This window comes from Sapajus apella, unplaced genomic scaffold (genome assembly GCF_009761245.1).
Source record: "Sapajus apella isolate SASKATOON/1434 unplaced genomic scaffold, GSC_monkey_1.0 scaffold168, whole genome shotgun sequence".
In the NCBI taxonomy this organism is placed as follows: Eukaryota; Metazoa; Chordata; class Mammalia; order Primates; family Cebidae; genus Sapajus; species Sapajus apella.
Genome location: NW_022437108.1, coordinates 1,862,439 through 1,877,089, shown reverse-complemented (window position 1 = coordinate 1,877,089; position 14,651 = coordinate 1,862,439). Strand labels below are relative to the sequence as shown.

The 14,651-nt window shown below is 37.5% G+C and overlaps 1 protein-coding gene across 6 annotated transcripts in view; it reads right to left on the bottom strand.

Annotated features, from left to right (window-relative positions):
• The window catches only part of NRG4 (neuregulin 4), a 95,693-nt gene that overhangs the window by 3,275 nt on the left and 77,767 nt on the right, over nt 1-14,651 (bottom strand). For 5 of the 6 annotated variants that reach the window (XM_032267314.1, XM_032267317.1, XM_032267316.1 and 2 more), the window contains 2 exons: nt 8,621-8,767; nt 2,701-2,780 (listed from right to left, as the gene is read on the bottom strand). In XM_032267314.1, the coding sequence (XP_032123205.1) occupies nt 2,701-2,780; nt 8,621-8,767 (227 nt within the window). Of the gene's footprint in view, nt 1-2,698; nt 2,781-8,620; nt 8,768-14,651 lie in introns of those variants that run through there. The other variant, XR_004265217.1, reaches the window with a different exon arrangement.

Here is a 14,651-nt window from a genome sequence, read left to right as displayed (position 1 = left end):
TTTGTGAGTGGATCCAGCACTATTTGTTGAAAAGATTATTATTACCCCCCACTGAATTGTCTTGCACCCTTTAAAAATGCATTTACTGTAAATGTAAGGTGGCACATCTGAACTCCCAATTGAATTTCACTCATCTATATGTTTATCCTTATGCCAGTACTACACTGATTACTGCAGCTTCATAGTAAGTTTAGGAATTAGGACGTGTGAAAAGAAATAGGCAAAACTTTGTTCATCTTTTCCAAGATTGATTTGCCTGTTTTGCCTGTGTTTGAAAGATATTTTTGCTGATGCAGAATTAGAGGTTTACCTTTTAAAATACATTATATATGTTGCTCCACTCTTTTAAGGTGTGTTATTCTGATAAATGCTCGCTGAAATCCTTAGCTTTGTTTCTCTGTCTGGAATGTGTCTTTTCCTAGCTGCCTTTAAGACTTCATCACTGGTTCTGAGCAACTGGTTATGATATGTCTTGGTGTATTACCCTGTCGCTGGAGTGCAGTGGCGCAGTCTCAGCTCACTGCAACCTTGACCTCCCGGGCTCAAGCGATTCTCCTACCTCCCAAGTAGCTGGGACTACAGATAGACTCCATCATGCCCAGCTAATTTTGTTTCTTTTTTGTAGAAATGAGATCTCACTATGTTTCCCAGGCTGGTCTCAAACTCCATCCTTCAAGTGATCCTCCTGCCTCAGCCTCCCAAAATGCTGGGATTACAGGTGTGAGTCAGAGTGCCAGACCTTGGGGGAACTTCTTATATGTGTGAATTGATTGTTTTTATTAAATCTAGAAAAATTTTTGACTCTTATTTCTTCAAATATTTGTTCTTTTCCCTCTTCTCTCTTATCTCCTTCAGGGACTCCAATTAAGCCAATATTATGTCACCTGCAGTTGTCACACAGCTCACTGATGGTCTTTTCATTTAAAAATTTTCTTTCTGTGTTTTTTTCATAGTTTATATTGCTATATCTTCAAGTTCACCAGTATTTTCTATGGTAGGTAATACCATTTTCTATGGTGTGGTATTAACAAATACCATCCAGTGTTTTCTTGTTTTGTTTTTTGTTTTGTGTGTGTGTGTTTATCCTAGACACTAGTTTTCATCTCTGGAAGTTCGACTTGGACCCTTTAAAAAATACATCTTCCATGTTTCTACTTAACTTTTGAATCTATGTAATACATTTATAATAACTGTGCTTGCCTGGCATTTCTAACATCAGTTTCTATTTCTTTTTTTTTTTGAGATGGAGTCTTGCTCCGTCGCCCAGGCTGGAGTGCAGTGGCGCAATCTCGGCTCACTGCAACCTCTGCCTCCCCAGTTCAATCAATTCTTCTGCCTCAGCTCCAGAGTAGCTGGGATTACAGGCACCCACCACTGGCTAATTTTTTTTTTTTTGTATTTTAGTAGAGATGGGGTTTCACCATGTTGGCCAGGCTGTTTAGAACTCCTGACCTCAAGTGATCCACCTGCCTCGGCCTCCCAAAGTGTTGGGATTATAGGCATGAGCCACTATGCCCCGCCTTCAGTTTCTTAATATTTCTCATTTTGAGCACATTTGCTCCTTCTTTGGAGGTTGGTTATTTTATTGGATGTGAAATATTATTAATTTCACCTGTCGGGTACTAGCTGTTTTTAGCATTGTTGCGATTTGACCTGGGATGTAGTTATTTGGAAACAATCTGATACTGTCAGCTCATGCTTTTACAGTTTAGTAGGCAGGACTGGACCAGTGCTTCACCTAGGGCTAGTTATTCCCCACTATTAGGGAGACACCTTTCTGTGTACTCTACCCAGTGCCCCATGAATAGTGAGCTTCTCAGTCTCGGTGGGAACAGGCACATTTCCTGGCCCTTGTGAATACTGGGCACCTCTCATCCTTTCGGGTGATTTTTTTTTCCACACCCTCAAGTATTTTCCTCCCACACATGCCCTGGTTAGTATTCAGCTGAATCCTTGAACTGAAGGTCTCTGGAGTTCTCTCTTCATACAGCTCTCTTTTTTCCAGGACTCTCTTCAGTACAATATAGTCACCGTGATCTTTTCCGACTCTCTGTTCCATCAACTCACAGTCTGCCAGACTCAGCCTGGGGTTCGCTGCCTTGCACAAAAGCCTGGAAACACTCTCCAGCCAGTAATCCAAGGCAATCATTGGCTCACCTAGTCTGTTTTCCATCTCTCAGGGCTCCTGGTTCCTTTGCTGCCTGATAGCAACGTCTTCAAAAACCACTGCTTCGTATATTTTGTCCATGTTTTGTTGTTTTAAGTAGTAGGAAATAAATCCAATGCCTGTTACTCCATCTTGGCCAGAAGTCTCAAGACAATTTTAAACATCAATTTGTCTACAAGTTTTCCAAAGATTTGCTGATCTTTACAGGTGGAACTCTTCCTCCTCCCCATATGCTAGCTCACTTCAAAATATTCCTGAGAAACTGCTACCTTCTGTGTGTGTGGCACATTAGAGCTAACATCAGAATTTCACATATTGAGATAACATTGTTTTGTTTGGGGAAAAATGTGATTTATGTCATACTGATAAGAAGTTCATTTTTATGTGAAAAAGTGTATCTGGCAAAAAAAAAAATAGAAAAATTTTAGGATCAACCTTTTTCTTCTGGATAGATCTAAATCCACATCCCTACAGGTAACAACAACAGTCTCATCTAAGGTTTTCAAATAAGCATTCGTTTTGAGTTTACTCACTGTGGTGGGCGCTGGTCCTGCTCATCTCCACCAGGCTGATATCATACTGGACTGAACCTGCTCTCTGAAATGGGCCCTTCCTGACAATAAAGAGGAAAGAAACACAAAAATGGAAAATGAGTAATAGGAAAAGCATGTAAGAAGACCTAGAAAGAACGTTTTTTTTTTTTTTTTTTTTTTTAATTTCTCTTTTTTTCCCCTTTTTACAACACATCATGGCATTCAAATGAAAGTATAACTTGACTATCTGAAGGTTCATTTTCCTTCCACAACTACCTGACGTTGTCAGGGCTACTTCAAAACTGTTCCCCATTATTTAACAAATCCATTAGTACACACAGGTCATCTGTGGGGACTTCAGATGCTGATGACCTGGACTTTTTAAGACAGCAGCAAAGCTGTTGTATCTTCGTGTTATTTTTGTGCCCTTTTTAAAAAGGTTAGCTTTATCAGTTGGGACTCTTATGTGACATGGGGTGGCTTTAGTCAGTTATTCTAGTAATGGCATTTTAAAAAGACATTTTGGACATTTTCAAGGTAACAGTACATCAGGTTTTTCAGTCATTTGATCAATTAATATAGGTTATAATTTATGTGATGATTTGGGAATGTACAGCGATTTCATTTTTTCAATATGTCTTTTTTTTTTTTTTTAAAGCCAGTCAAATTTAGCAGTGGGGCGTTGTATACCAACTTTAGTGACACTAATGTTAATAAGTTCTGATAGCCCACTACCATCGGACCAGCCTCAATATGTCTATATGCAATTTTAGCTTAGATCAATGAAAATGAATTCAGAACCACTTTTACCACTGCAAAATGGTATGTATTTTCTAAAAGCATACTGGCTCCTATTCCTGAAACACTACTGATTCTAGCCCAGATTTTAGCATTAGTGGGGTATCATTTTGGACCTCATTCAGTGATGGCACTAATTACTCACTAAAGTTCAAAAGGCCCTCAGTTGAAAGCAATTTCAACCACTAATGGACCGAAAACTATGACAGAAAACAATTTCATCCTTGAAAGCACCACATTTTCAAGAGAGAAATGCATTTCACATGGTCACTATAGAGCAGCCTAGATCTTATGTCATGCTTTCTATTTATCCTGTTTTCTAATTTTTAATTTTCTTTTTTATGTATTTTTACCTAATTGGTCATTTTTAATTCAATGTTTGTCATTCTGCTAATTTGGAAATCATACACTTTGATTTTCTGTTACGTGTTTCCCTAGACATTTTAATATTCATGGTAAAATATCAAGGTCAAAATTACCTCATATAGATATCCTCCCCTACATAAAGACCTTAGTACACTTTAGTTACAATCCTTTCAACTTGTTTGCTATCATGCATTTTAACTCCTTTTTAAAAATACATAGGACAATTTTATTGTTACAATTTATACAATATTTGATTTATTCACATATTAATAGCTTTCTCTGTTCTTTCTTGCATTTCACACAAGCCATATAGGATCAACTTCCTTTTCCCTGACATGTATCCTTCAGGCAGAAGGTTTACTCAGGGATAACGCTCTCAAATTTTGCTTACCAAAAGTTATCTTCATCTTACCCTCATTCCTGAGAGATGTTTTCACTGCCACAGAAATTTGGTGTTGATAACTGTTTTCTCTCAGTGTATTGAAAATATCACTGCCCTGTGTTCTAGATTTACTTCTTTCTGACTGAGAAGTCAAGCTTTTGGTTTAATTGTAGCATTTTTTATGATAATCTGCCATTCTTTTCTACTTTTGTGATGTTCTCTTTAGAATTGGTGTTTTACAATTTCTCTGTTTCACCACATGTAAATTTATTTTCATTTGTCCTGCTTGAGATTTGTTAGGCTTCTAACATCTGTGGGTAACTTTCATCAGTTCTGAAAAGGTCTCTTTTTCAAATGCTGCTTCTGCCCCAGTCTCTCTTTTCTTCTGGAATTCCAATTAAGCATAAGTTAGACACATACACTCTGGTCACTATGCTTCTTGACTTCTCTTCAATATTTTCCATTTCTTTTTCTCTGAGGATTGCCCTCTGGGTAATTTTTCCTATTTTCCAATTAATTAATTATTTTATTGTGTTTGATCTGCTGTTTAAAGACATACATTAAATTTTAAAAATTTATTGAACTAAGATATGTACTGAATTTTAAAAAAATATATTTGATTTGTGGGAGATCTGTTTGGGTCTTTGCCAAATTTGCTTATTTCTAAGCCTCTCATTTTTTGATACATATTAAATACATTTATTTTATGTCATGTGTCTGATTCTTCCAATAAATACAGATTTCTGAATATCTGATCCTACTACCTATTGTTCATGCTAGTTCTAATTAATTGAGCCTCTTTTCTTCTATGTTTGGTAATCATTTCATAATGTGAGGCACTTTTTTTTGAGACGGAGTTTCGCTCTTGTTACCCAGGCTGGAGTGCAATGGCGCGATCTCGGCTCACCGCAACCTCCGCCTCCTGGGTTCAGGCAATTCTCCTGGTGAGGCACTTTTTAAGGTAAAGGATGAGGGTAGGCTTTTCAAGAATTGATTCGTATTTGTTTCTGGTCAACCACCTGAAGACATTACCAGCCTGGATTATTTTATATCCTTAGCTTTTTACCCCCAGACATTCAGATAGTGTGAATTCAGGATGGAGACCCACATAATGTTTGTGATTGGAGGTTTCTTTTCTCTTTTCTCTTGTATTCAGCACCACTTCATTCATATATATATATATATATATATATATACACACACACACTCTTTTCCTTCTATTATACTTACCCTTTCTACTCAAAAGGTATTGTTTAGCCTGCTATAGTGTACTTCAGACTAGAAATATTTCTAAGTTCTGACTCAAGTCTGCAGAGCAGCTATGGCTTAGAAGCACTCTTTTCTGAAACTTTGCTGCTCTGGGGCATTGAACACCTGTGGGTACAATATACTGTGCCCTTCACAAACTCAATGGTTGGCAAAGGAAGTTTCATTTTGGGGCAACTACAACAATATGAAAGTTCCATTAATTAATTAATTAATTAATTATTTTGAGACAGGCTCTTGTTCCCTCACCCAGGATGGAGTGCAGTAGTGCAATCATAGCTTACTGCAGCCTCTCATTCCTGGCTTCAACTGATCTTCCCATCTCAGCCTCTCAGGCAACTCGGACTACATGCATGTGTTACCACACCTGGATAATTAAAAAAATAATTTTTTTTTACAGACGGGATCTCGCTATGTTGTCCAGGCTCAACTTAAACTCCTGGTCTCAAACTCCTGGTCTCAAGTGGTCCTCCCACCTTGGCAGGATTCCAGGCATGAGCCACTACACCTGGCCCAAGTTCTATGGATTTAGTATCACACAAATCACTCTCAACAATTCCCAGCAGAATAGTAGATATTCTTATAAATTTTTTGGTTGCTATGTTAGATATGTATTTCTGGCTTTTTACCATATGGGCATAGGGTTGAATTGCATTTCCTGATACTCAGATGTATTATATGTAAATAATATATATACACATATAAATATATAAATAAATATTATCTATTTAATCTATCTATATAAAATAAGAGAGCAATCTTTTTCCCTTGCCCAGGTTGGACTGCAATGGCATAATCACAGCTCACTGTATCTCAAACTCCTGGGCTTGGGGGATCCTCCTGCTTCAGCTTCCCGAGTAACTGGGACTACAGATGTGTGCCATCATACCCAGCTAATATTTTTTACCCTTCATTTTGTAGAGACAGGGTCTTGCCAGCTCGCCCAGGCAGGTCTCAAACTCCTGGGCTCAGGCAACCCTCCCACTTGGGAATACAGGCATGAGCCACCATGTCCAGCCACCTCTTATAATTGAGGAGGACCATGAAACTCCTGGCTAATGAATTATGTCAGAAGTGACGTGTGTCACTTCTGGGACAGATCATTTCAATTTAAGCGTGAGACATTCCAGAGCTTTCTTTTCCCTTTGACAACCAGCAGCACTCAAGATGGGGTTGCTCCAACGGTTTGAGTCCTTAAGTGACTATGATTAGCAAAGCCCTGCTTGCCAATCCATACTAATTACCTGCAATAAGTGAGAAATAGTCTTCTGTTTATTAAGCCACTAAACTATTAGGGTTGGTAGTTACTGTAGCCAAACCTAGACTATCCTGACATATTAATGACAATGAATTAAACATAATTCATTATCCAATCAATAACAGGTGGAAACTATATCTCCAAATTGGCACCAGAGTGATTAATAAGGGAAGTAGATATTGGTCTTCCCCTTAGCATATTAGACTGACAAAATGTTTAGGGGGATAGAATAAGAATATATCATTATTCAGCTTTCCAAACACTGATACATTTAAACTCAAGCATAAACCTAATTCCAAAGATGGGTCTTCTGGTTATCTACTTATGCATAACATACTTCTCCAAACTTGGGGGATAAAATAACTTTATCTCATGATTTTGTGGGTTGACAGCTGGCTATCTTTTACTTGGGTTCTCTGTGTGGTTGCAGTAAACTGGCAGTTAAGTCAGGAGTCAACTAAAGGTTCCAATGAGCTGAATGTCTGGGATGGCTCATTAAAAAGGCTGGTTGATGCTGGCTGTTGGCTGGAAGTTCACTTGGGGCTGGTTCTTCCTGCTGTTTCGGCTTCTTACAACGTGGTGGCTGATTCTATGAGGCAGCGTCCCAAGTATGAGCAGCAAGAGATGGAAACTTCCACGACATGTAAAGGCGATTTCCTTAATTGGAACAGTATCATTTCCACAATATTTTATGATCAAGGCAGTCATAGTGTCTGCCCAGATTCAAGGATTCTGTAGCAATAAACTCTACCTCTTGTTGATGAGTGTCAAGGTCACACTGCAGAAGAGTATGTGGGAATAAGAGATGTCCTGTGGTGATCCCTGGGAAATGCAGTCTGATATAGCGGGCTTGTATTTAAATTTTTGTATCTGAAGTAGTCAGATGCTAAAATTATGAGAAACTCGATTGCATTGCTTAAATGATATGTTTTGGAATAAACTATTTAATGCCACATATTTAAAAAAAAAACCCAGTTTCCTCAACTTCTAATTATTCCTTGATGTAAAGTAGTTAAGAAATCAGGATCTAACAAGATACTATTTTACCTACATGTTACCTTTCTTAGTATATAAACTTCTCGAGCCCACTTGCATCTCTTTTATGATTACCTTCACCTCCATTTTCACAAGTATCTATGACAGAATACAGTGTGAGTTTAATAAATATTAACGATGAATTATGCCAGATGACTCCTAAACTTACTAAATTCTGTATTTCCTTACTTTCACAAAATTTCAAAAACAATTGAAGATCAAAACGAATGAAAGTAATCTTCGGCGCATATAATTGCTTTATGCAAGTAGTTTTTTGTTTTGTCTCCCTTGTGAGTTACCAGTTTCCCCAAATTAATTGCCTATTTATTTGTCTAGCTCTCCAAATTGATTTAAATATCTCTAAAGTTAGGAAACATGTCTACTTTGTCAATTATTGTATTCTTTATGCCTAGCACACAGTAGGCACTAAACGGCTGGCCCTGCACATTAACCATGTCTAAGCTAACATGTACAGTATTGCATAAGTGTTCCTTTTTTTCCCACATACAAAATTTACTTTAAATACAACTAACCCACATGTTTGGGTGCTTTTGGTATATTTGCTATAGTGAGTATGGCTCTACCTTAGTAGTTCAGATAAGTTAAATATTGACAACAGTAACAAAGAACAAATTGAGACTGCCTATTGAGATGCTTTCAAAAATGATGTTAAGAACAAAATCTATATTAAAGAGACAACTAAACATAATACAGTATCTGGAAAAATATCTAGAACTAAAGGGCATATTAATTCTTTAGTGGAATAACTACTTTATGCATTACTTTTCACAAAAGCATGTTTCTATTTTGGTTACCTGCAAAGGAAGTAGAAGGCTCCAATGATAAGTGTTGCTAGGACTGCCACTGCCATGAAAGCTGCAAACAGGTTACTTTTAGTTTGGATGCTGGAGCTTAGGAGAAAAACCTCTTCACAACGAGCTCCTGTATAGTTTTCAATGCACCTACAGAATAAAATTTTAGATAAAGAATTGCATTCTGTGTTTCATTAGTTAGTTTGGAAGGAAAATGGTTTCCAGCTAATGTAAAAAAAATGAGACTAATTTTCAGATTGTGAACATGGAATAGACATGCTCTCCTATAATGTTCACAGAGCTATAGTTACAATAAAACAAATGTGAATTTGTTACAATAAAACACATTTTCACTATCTTCTTTTTCCAGTTTTCTAATTGCTTAGGAACTCCAGAGAAATTATATTCAGTGTTTTTACCTTCTAGATTTTCAATGATATAATTGTCCATGCTTTATCAAAAACTTACTTTTTGTTGTGTCTGGTATAGACAATGATCTAAATGCATTTTTCCTTAAAATTGCTAACTGGTTATTACAACCCCATTTTTAAATAATCAGTTCATTACCCACTTTAACAGTGCCTCTTTTAACATAGTCAGATTTATGTCAATAACAGCATTTATTTCTATTTGTCTTCAATGATCTACACATCTCATCGGGGGCCTTTGCCATACTGCGTCAATACTGTTACTTTATAGTATGTTTAAATATCTGGTAGTTCTACTCCTTATCTTATTACTTTTGTCTATAGAATTTTAAAAATATTCTCTACTGCCAACCAAATATTTTACGGCTAATAACTTGTAGATCTCTAAAACTGTATTAACAAAGAACCATAAGATTTGATATTACCAGTCATTCCTTTTTCCTTGTTAATATGTTCAAAGGACTATAAAACACAGAGATTGATATAAGTTAACAAGGATGACACTGGCACCAGATCAATTTCAACATTTTATAGTAGCATTTAAAATAAAAAACACTTATTAGCTAATAATTATAAAGCAACCCAAAAAGTTATGGAGTCAAGTTGGACCACACTATACTCAGCAATAATTCTGTGTAAAAAAGTGTGGGTGTGTGTAAAACCAATTTGTTTTAACATTATTTTGTCAAAAATAGAAAGGTTGATTCTACTAAATTAATTCTCTTCCTATTCCTTTCCAGTTAAGGTAGGTATTTAGAAATTTTACCTCTGTTTCTCCCACCTTAGACTAATAAGGATACAGGCCTAGAAAATCAACATGTGAACTAACTACTAGCTTTGACAACTAATGTGATAGAGTAATAAAGCAGTATACAAATAAATAAGAGAAAAGAACATCAATATGAAGCACAAAGGATCAATTTTAGTTAGATGAGCATATGAAAGATGTTTCGTGAACTTCAAGTCCTACTCAGTGTGAGGCAGTGATGTGACTGGTAATAGCTTCCAGGGGCGCTATTAGCTAAGCAAACAGCAGCCTAGACTCTCTTAAACTACCATAAAGATAAGACTGAGGAGACATAGGGAAAGTAAGGATAGGAGATCAGTGGCAAACTTAAATGAAAGTAAAAATATTTTGGAGGGCCAGGAACAATGGCTCACACCTCTATTCCCAGCACTTTGGGAGGCTGAGGAGAGAGGATCACTTGGGGCCAGGAGTTCAAGATCACTCTGGGCAGCACAGCGAGACCCTGTCTTTACAAAAAATTGAAAAATTAACCAGGCATGGTGTTACCTGCCTATAGTCCCCGCTACTCTGGAGGCTGAGGTGGGAAGATCACTTGAGCTCAGGAGTTCAAGGTGGCAGTGAGCTATGGTCACGCCACTGCAGTCCAGCCTGGGTGACAGAGCAAGACCCTGTCTCAAAATAAATAATACATGAGGTGGAAATCACAATTATATTAATTTTAAATATAAATTACCAAATTTTCCATAGCTTAGGTCAGTTAAATAAGCTGAGGAGAAAGAAGATTAGATGAAAATAATTTGTTTCTTTCTCTTCTAGCTCCAATTCCTGCTTCCCCAAAGGGAAATGGAACACACACACACACACACACACACACACACACACACACACACACAATAGGAAGTCGACATAGAGACCGTCTTCACAATCTATCCATGTGCCATCACAAAATAAACAAAGAAGGAAAGGGGCAGCATTCCACACAGTAAAAGAACTGACACTAAACTTAGTTTTCAAAAGTATCTTTAACAAAAATAAAATAAAAACCCTTCTATAATTCCCCTATTTTTTAAAAAATATAATTCAGTAGGTAACAATTATTTGCGACTGCTAAAGGTTTTTTAAGGAAAAATTTTAGCCATGAGAGCAATTCCTGTATACTTTTAAAATAACTCTCAAGTTTTTAAATAATGTTAAAGATGGGGTTCAGTTTCCATCCTAGAAAAAATAACCAGAGCCATAGATAATCCTGAAATGAGACAGTATAATTATTTTTGATAAGGCAGATCTCTTTTAAAAGCTACAAACTCATTACGCAGATTTCTTAAGGCTGTTTGAGTTTAAGTAAGATTGAAATTCAGGCCAGGCATGGTGGCTCATGCCTGTAATCCCAGCACTTTGGGAGGCTGAGGCAGGAGGATGGTTTGAGCCTAGGAGTTTGAGACCAGCCTGGGCAACATGGTGAGACCCCATCTCAACAAAAAATAACAAAAATTAGTCAGGCTGGTGGTGCATGCCTGTGGTCCCAGCTACTCAGGAGGCAGAGGTGGGAGAATCACTTGAACCCACGTCAAGGCTAGTGAGCCGTGTGTGATTGCACCACTGAACTCCAGCTGAAACGAAAGTGAGATGCTATTTCGAATAAAAAAAGAAAAAAAGTCAAAGAAAAAAAAAAGTCAGCTTATATCACTAACCATAAATGTTTTACCTGGACAATAAATACTTTGATTTGGAAGGAGTCAGGGGAATGGTGTAAATACAAGTTTGTATTCAGGTCAGGGTTTATGCAAATAGAAAAAGGCATACAAAGTAAACCAAGCAACACTAGGTTGTTCTGTTGTCTTACGGCTGGAATAATGCAAACACGTGTTCTTGTGGGAAAGCAGAAACCTGATGGTAACTTTAAGCAAATCAAAGAATAAACAATCTTATCATTGTTAAGTCAAACCAGAATCTAGGGAAAGGCAAAGACAAATTTAAATATTACATTACTATCTAGGAAGTAGGATTGGCTAACCTAAAAATGAATTTTTAAATTTCAGTTATTTACCAAACAAAAAGTAAACACTGCCTACCAATCACTGTGTAGAAGGATTCTACTTTTAAAGCTGTAGCTCATTTATGAAAATGTTATAACCTCACTGATGACACAATTATCAAATTTCAGGCAAAGAATTAATCGACTCCTCCAAAAGTAAGTAAGGGTGGATTAGGCGGACATAGACAGCTCGTAGTGCTAGCACAGCATGGACACAAAACGCAAAGAGGCCATGTTGCACAGCATTTACACGGAACAACGTAGCTCTCAGTCTTTATGTAAGTAACTCTCTTGCTAAATTATTTCTGGACCTTACTTCTGCACAGACTGCCAAGTAGCAAACAGTTGTGCCACCGAATGAGGTGAATACCGAGCAATAAGGGATCACGCGTGTTTTCCTGGAATTGAAGACGGATGCTGGAACAGGTACAAATGCTCTACTAGGTGAGAAATCCCAAAATTCAGATTCCAAGTTACACAAATTGGTTTTCTGGCTGAATACCACCAATTATCTGCCCCCCAACACAGAAGCTACATCTACTACATTGACATAAAATAAATTCATTCGATTCTGTGGCATTCAAGGAAGTTGTTACAACATAGGAGACCTTTCACATGAATAAAAGAACTAAGTTTTCAGTCATGTAAACAAATAGAGTGCCATTTAGCTTGAAGAAAGATTATTGGACCGTGAACTGGAAAAAACTGGTTTCTTCACCCTATTTCCATGCTTGTTGGCTATGTGATCTTGGGCCAGTTACTTAAGACTCTGTAAATCAAAATAACACCATGTGCATCTCATAGGGCTATCGTCAGAATCAAGTAAGAATCTCTAAAAGTGCTTTGAACACTGAAACACCCTACACAAGTGCGTTTACAAGGAATAAAATACCTAAGAAAAATTATAACTAGAAAGGGTTAAGAGCATGGTGATCAATAAATGTGCTATTATTAAATATTTCTCAGGAAAAAACCCATGTTTGCAATATTATCAAAGACTTCACTAACCAAAGGGAGATGCAATGTCAGCGCCACTTCACTTGGGCTGGTCTGTCCTGGAAAGAGAAAGTCTAATACTGGCATATGTCAAAGCTGGCTTCCAGGAACCTGATACTCTGTGTCAACCAAAGTTCAATTTGAAAATCATGGAAAATGGAAAAAAACAAATCAAAAATAAAACTATTAGAAGTGTTCCAGAAAACAACGTGAACTTGCATCCCTTTAATAAGTCCACAGCCATGTAAGATCACACAAATGTAGCCAAAATCCTATGAAACCCCTACCAGATTTTTATAGGCCAAGAAACAATGAGAGAAGACTAGCTTGTGACCTTTGTGTCTCCTATTAGCTAGCGCTATAAATGTAACTTCATTAAAGTCTTTATTGGATTCTTAATAATGTGTAGAGATATTTAGCTAACATTCAACCTCAGAAAATTTTTGTTGTTTAATGTCACATTTATAAGACATTAGCACCATTAAAAACTGATTGTTATTAGTACATCAAATGTACTTAATTAGTAAATCAGTAAATTTAAGTCCAGTTAGGAAGCAAATCTTAGATTCTCTTTTTTTTTTTGAGATGGAGTCTCACTTTTGTCACTCAGGCTAGGGTGCAATGGCACGATCTCAGCTCACTGCAACCTCCGCCTCCCAGGTTCAAGCAATTCTCTTGCCTCAGCCTCCGGAGTAGCTGGGAACTCAGCCATGCACCACCCTGCCCTGCTAATTTTTGTATTTTTAGTAGAGACAGGGTTTCACCACGTTAGCCAGGCTGGTCTCGAACTCTTGACCTCAAGTTATCCACCCACCTTGGCCTCCCAAAGTTCTGGGATTACAGTGTGAGTCACTGTGCCCGGCAGCAAAATCTTAGATTCTTTTAAGATTGACTGTTACCCAGATAATTTATATGCTGAGATGAACTACACATTGTATCTAAATGAACTACATGTTGGATATAAATAAGTCTTCATAGAGAATAGTCTGTATTTGTCACTAGGTAGGATGTTGTTTATAATTTCATTGTGTATAATTTCATTCTACAATTTCTTAGCTTAAGTAAATCACTGAAAATCTGAAACATTTTTATTTACTAAAACTAAGGTACAGGGAATGAAGAAGCATGTGGACAAATGGTGAGAGTAAGCAACAGTAGTGTAAAAACATGACCCTCATTACTGAATGTGTACATTCGCTAGTCTTCTCCAATGGAAATACCCATAGAATGCTGGTTGGGTCATGAGAGTACTAATATAATTTGTTGATTTTCTTAATGTCTTCTTTCTCTATATTAACAAAATAAGTGATTCAAGTCTTTACTCTGCCTATTTTGCTGGCCTCAAAAAATGATCAGAAAGGAAATCTAAAACTGATCTTAAAAATGAAGTCTAAGGCTAGGTATGGTGGCTCTCACCTGTAATCCCAGCATTTTGGGAGGCTGAGGTAGGCAGATCATGTGAGGTCAGGAGTTCCAGACCATTCTGGCCAACACAGCGAAACTCTGTCTCTACTAAAAATATAAAAATTAGCCAAGCATGGTGGTGGGCACCTGTAATCCCAGCTACTTGGGAGGCTGAGGCAGGAGAATCTTTTGAACCCGTGAGGCGGAGGTTGCAGTGAGCCAAGATTGTGCCACTGCACTCCAGCCTTGGCGACACAGCAAGACTCCATCTCAAAAAACAACAACAACAAAAAAAAAAAAAACAGTCTGGTGCTGGGTGCAGTGCCATGCACCTGTAATCTCAGCTACTTGGGAGGCTGAGGTGCGTGGATGGCTTGAGGCCAGGAGTTTGAGGCCAGCCTGGGTAACATAGCAAGACCCCTG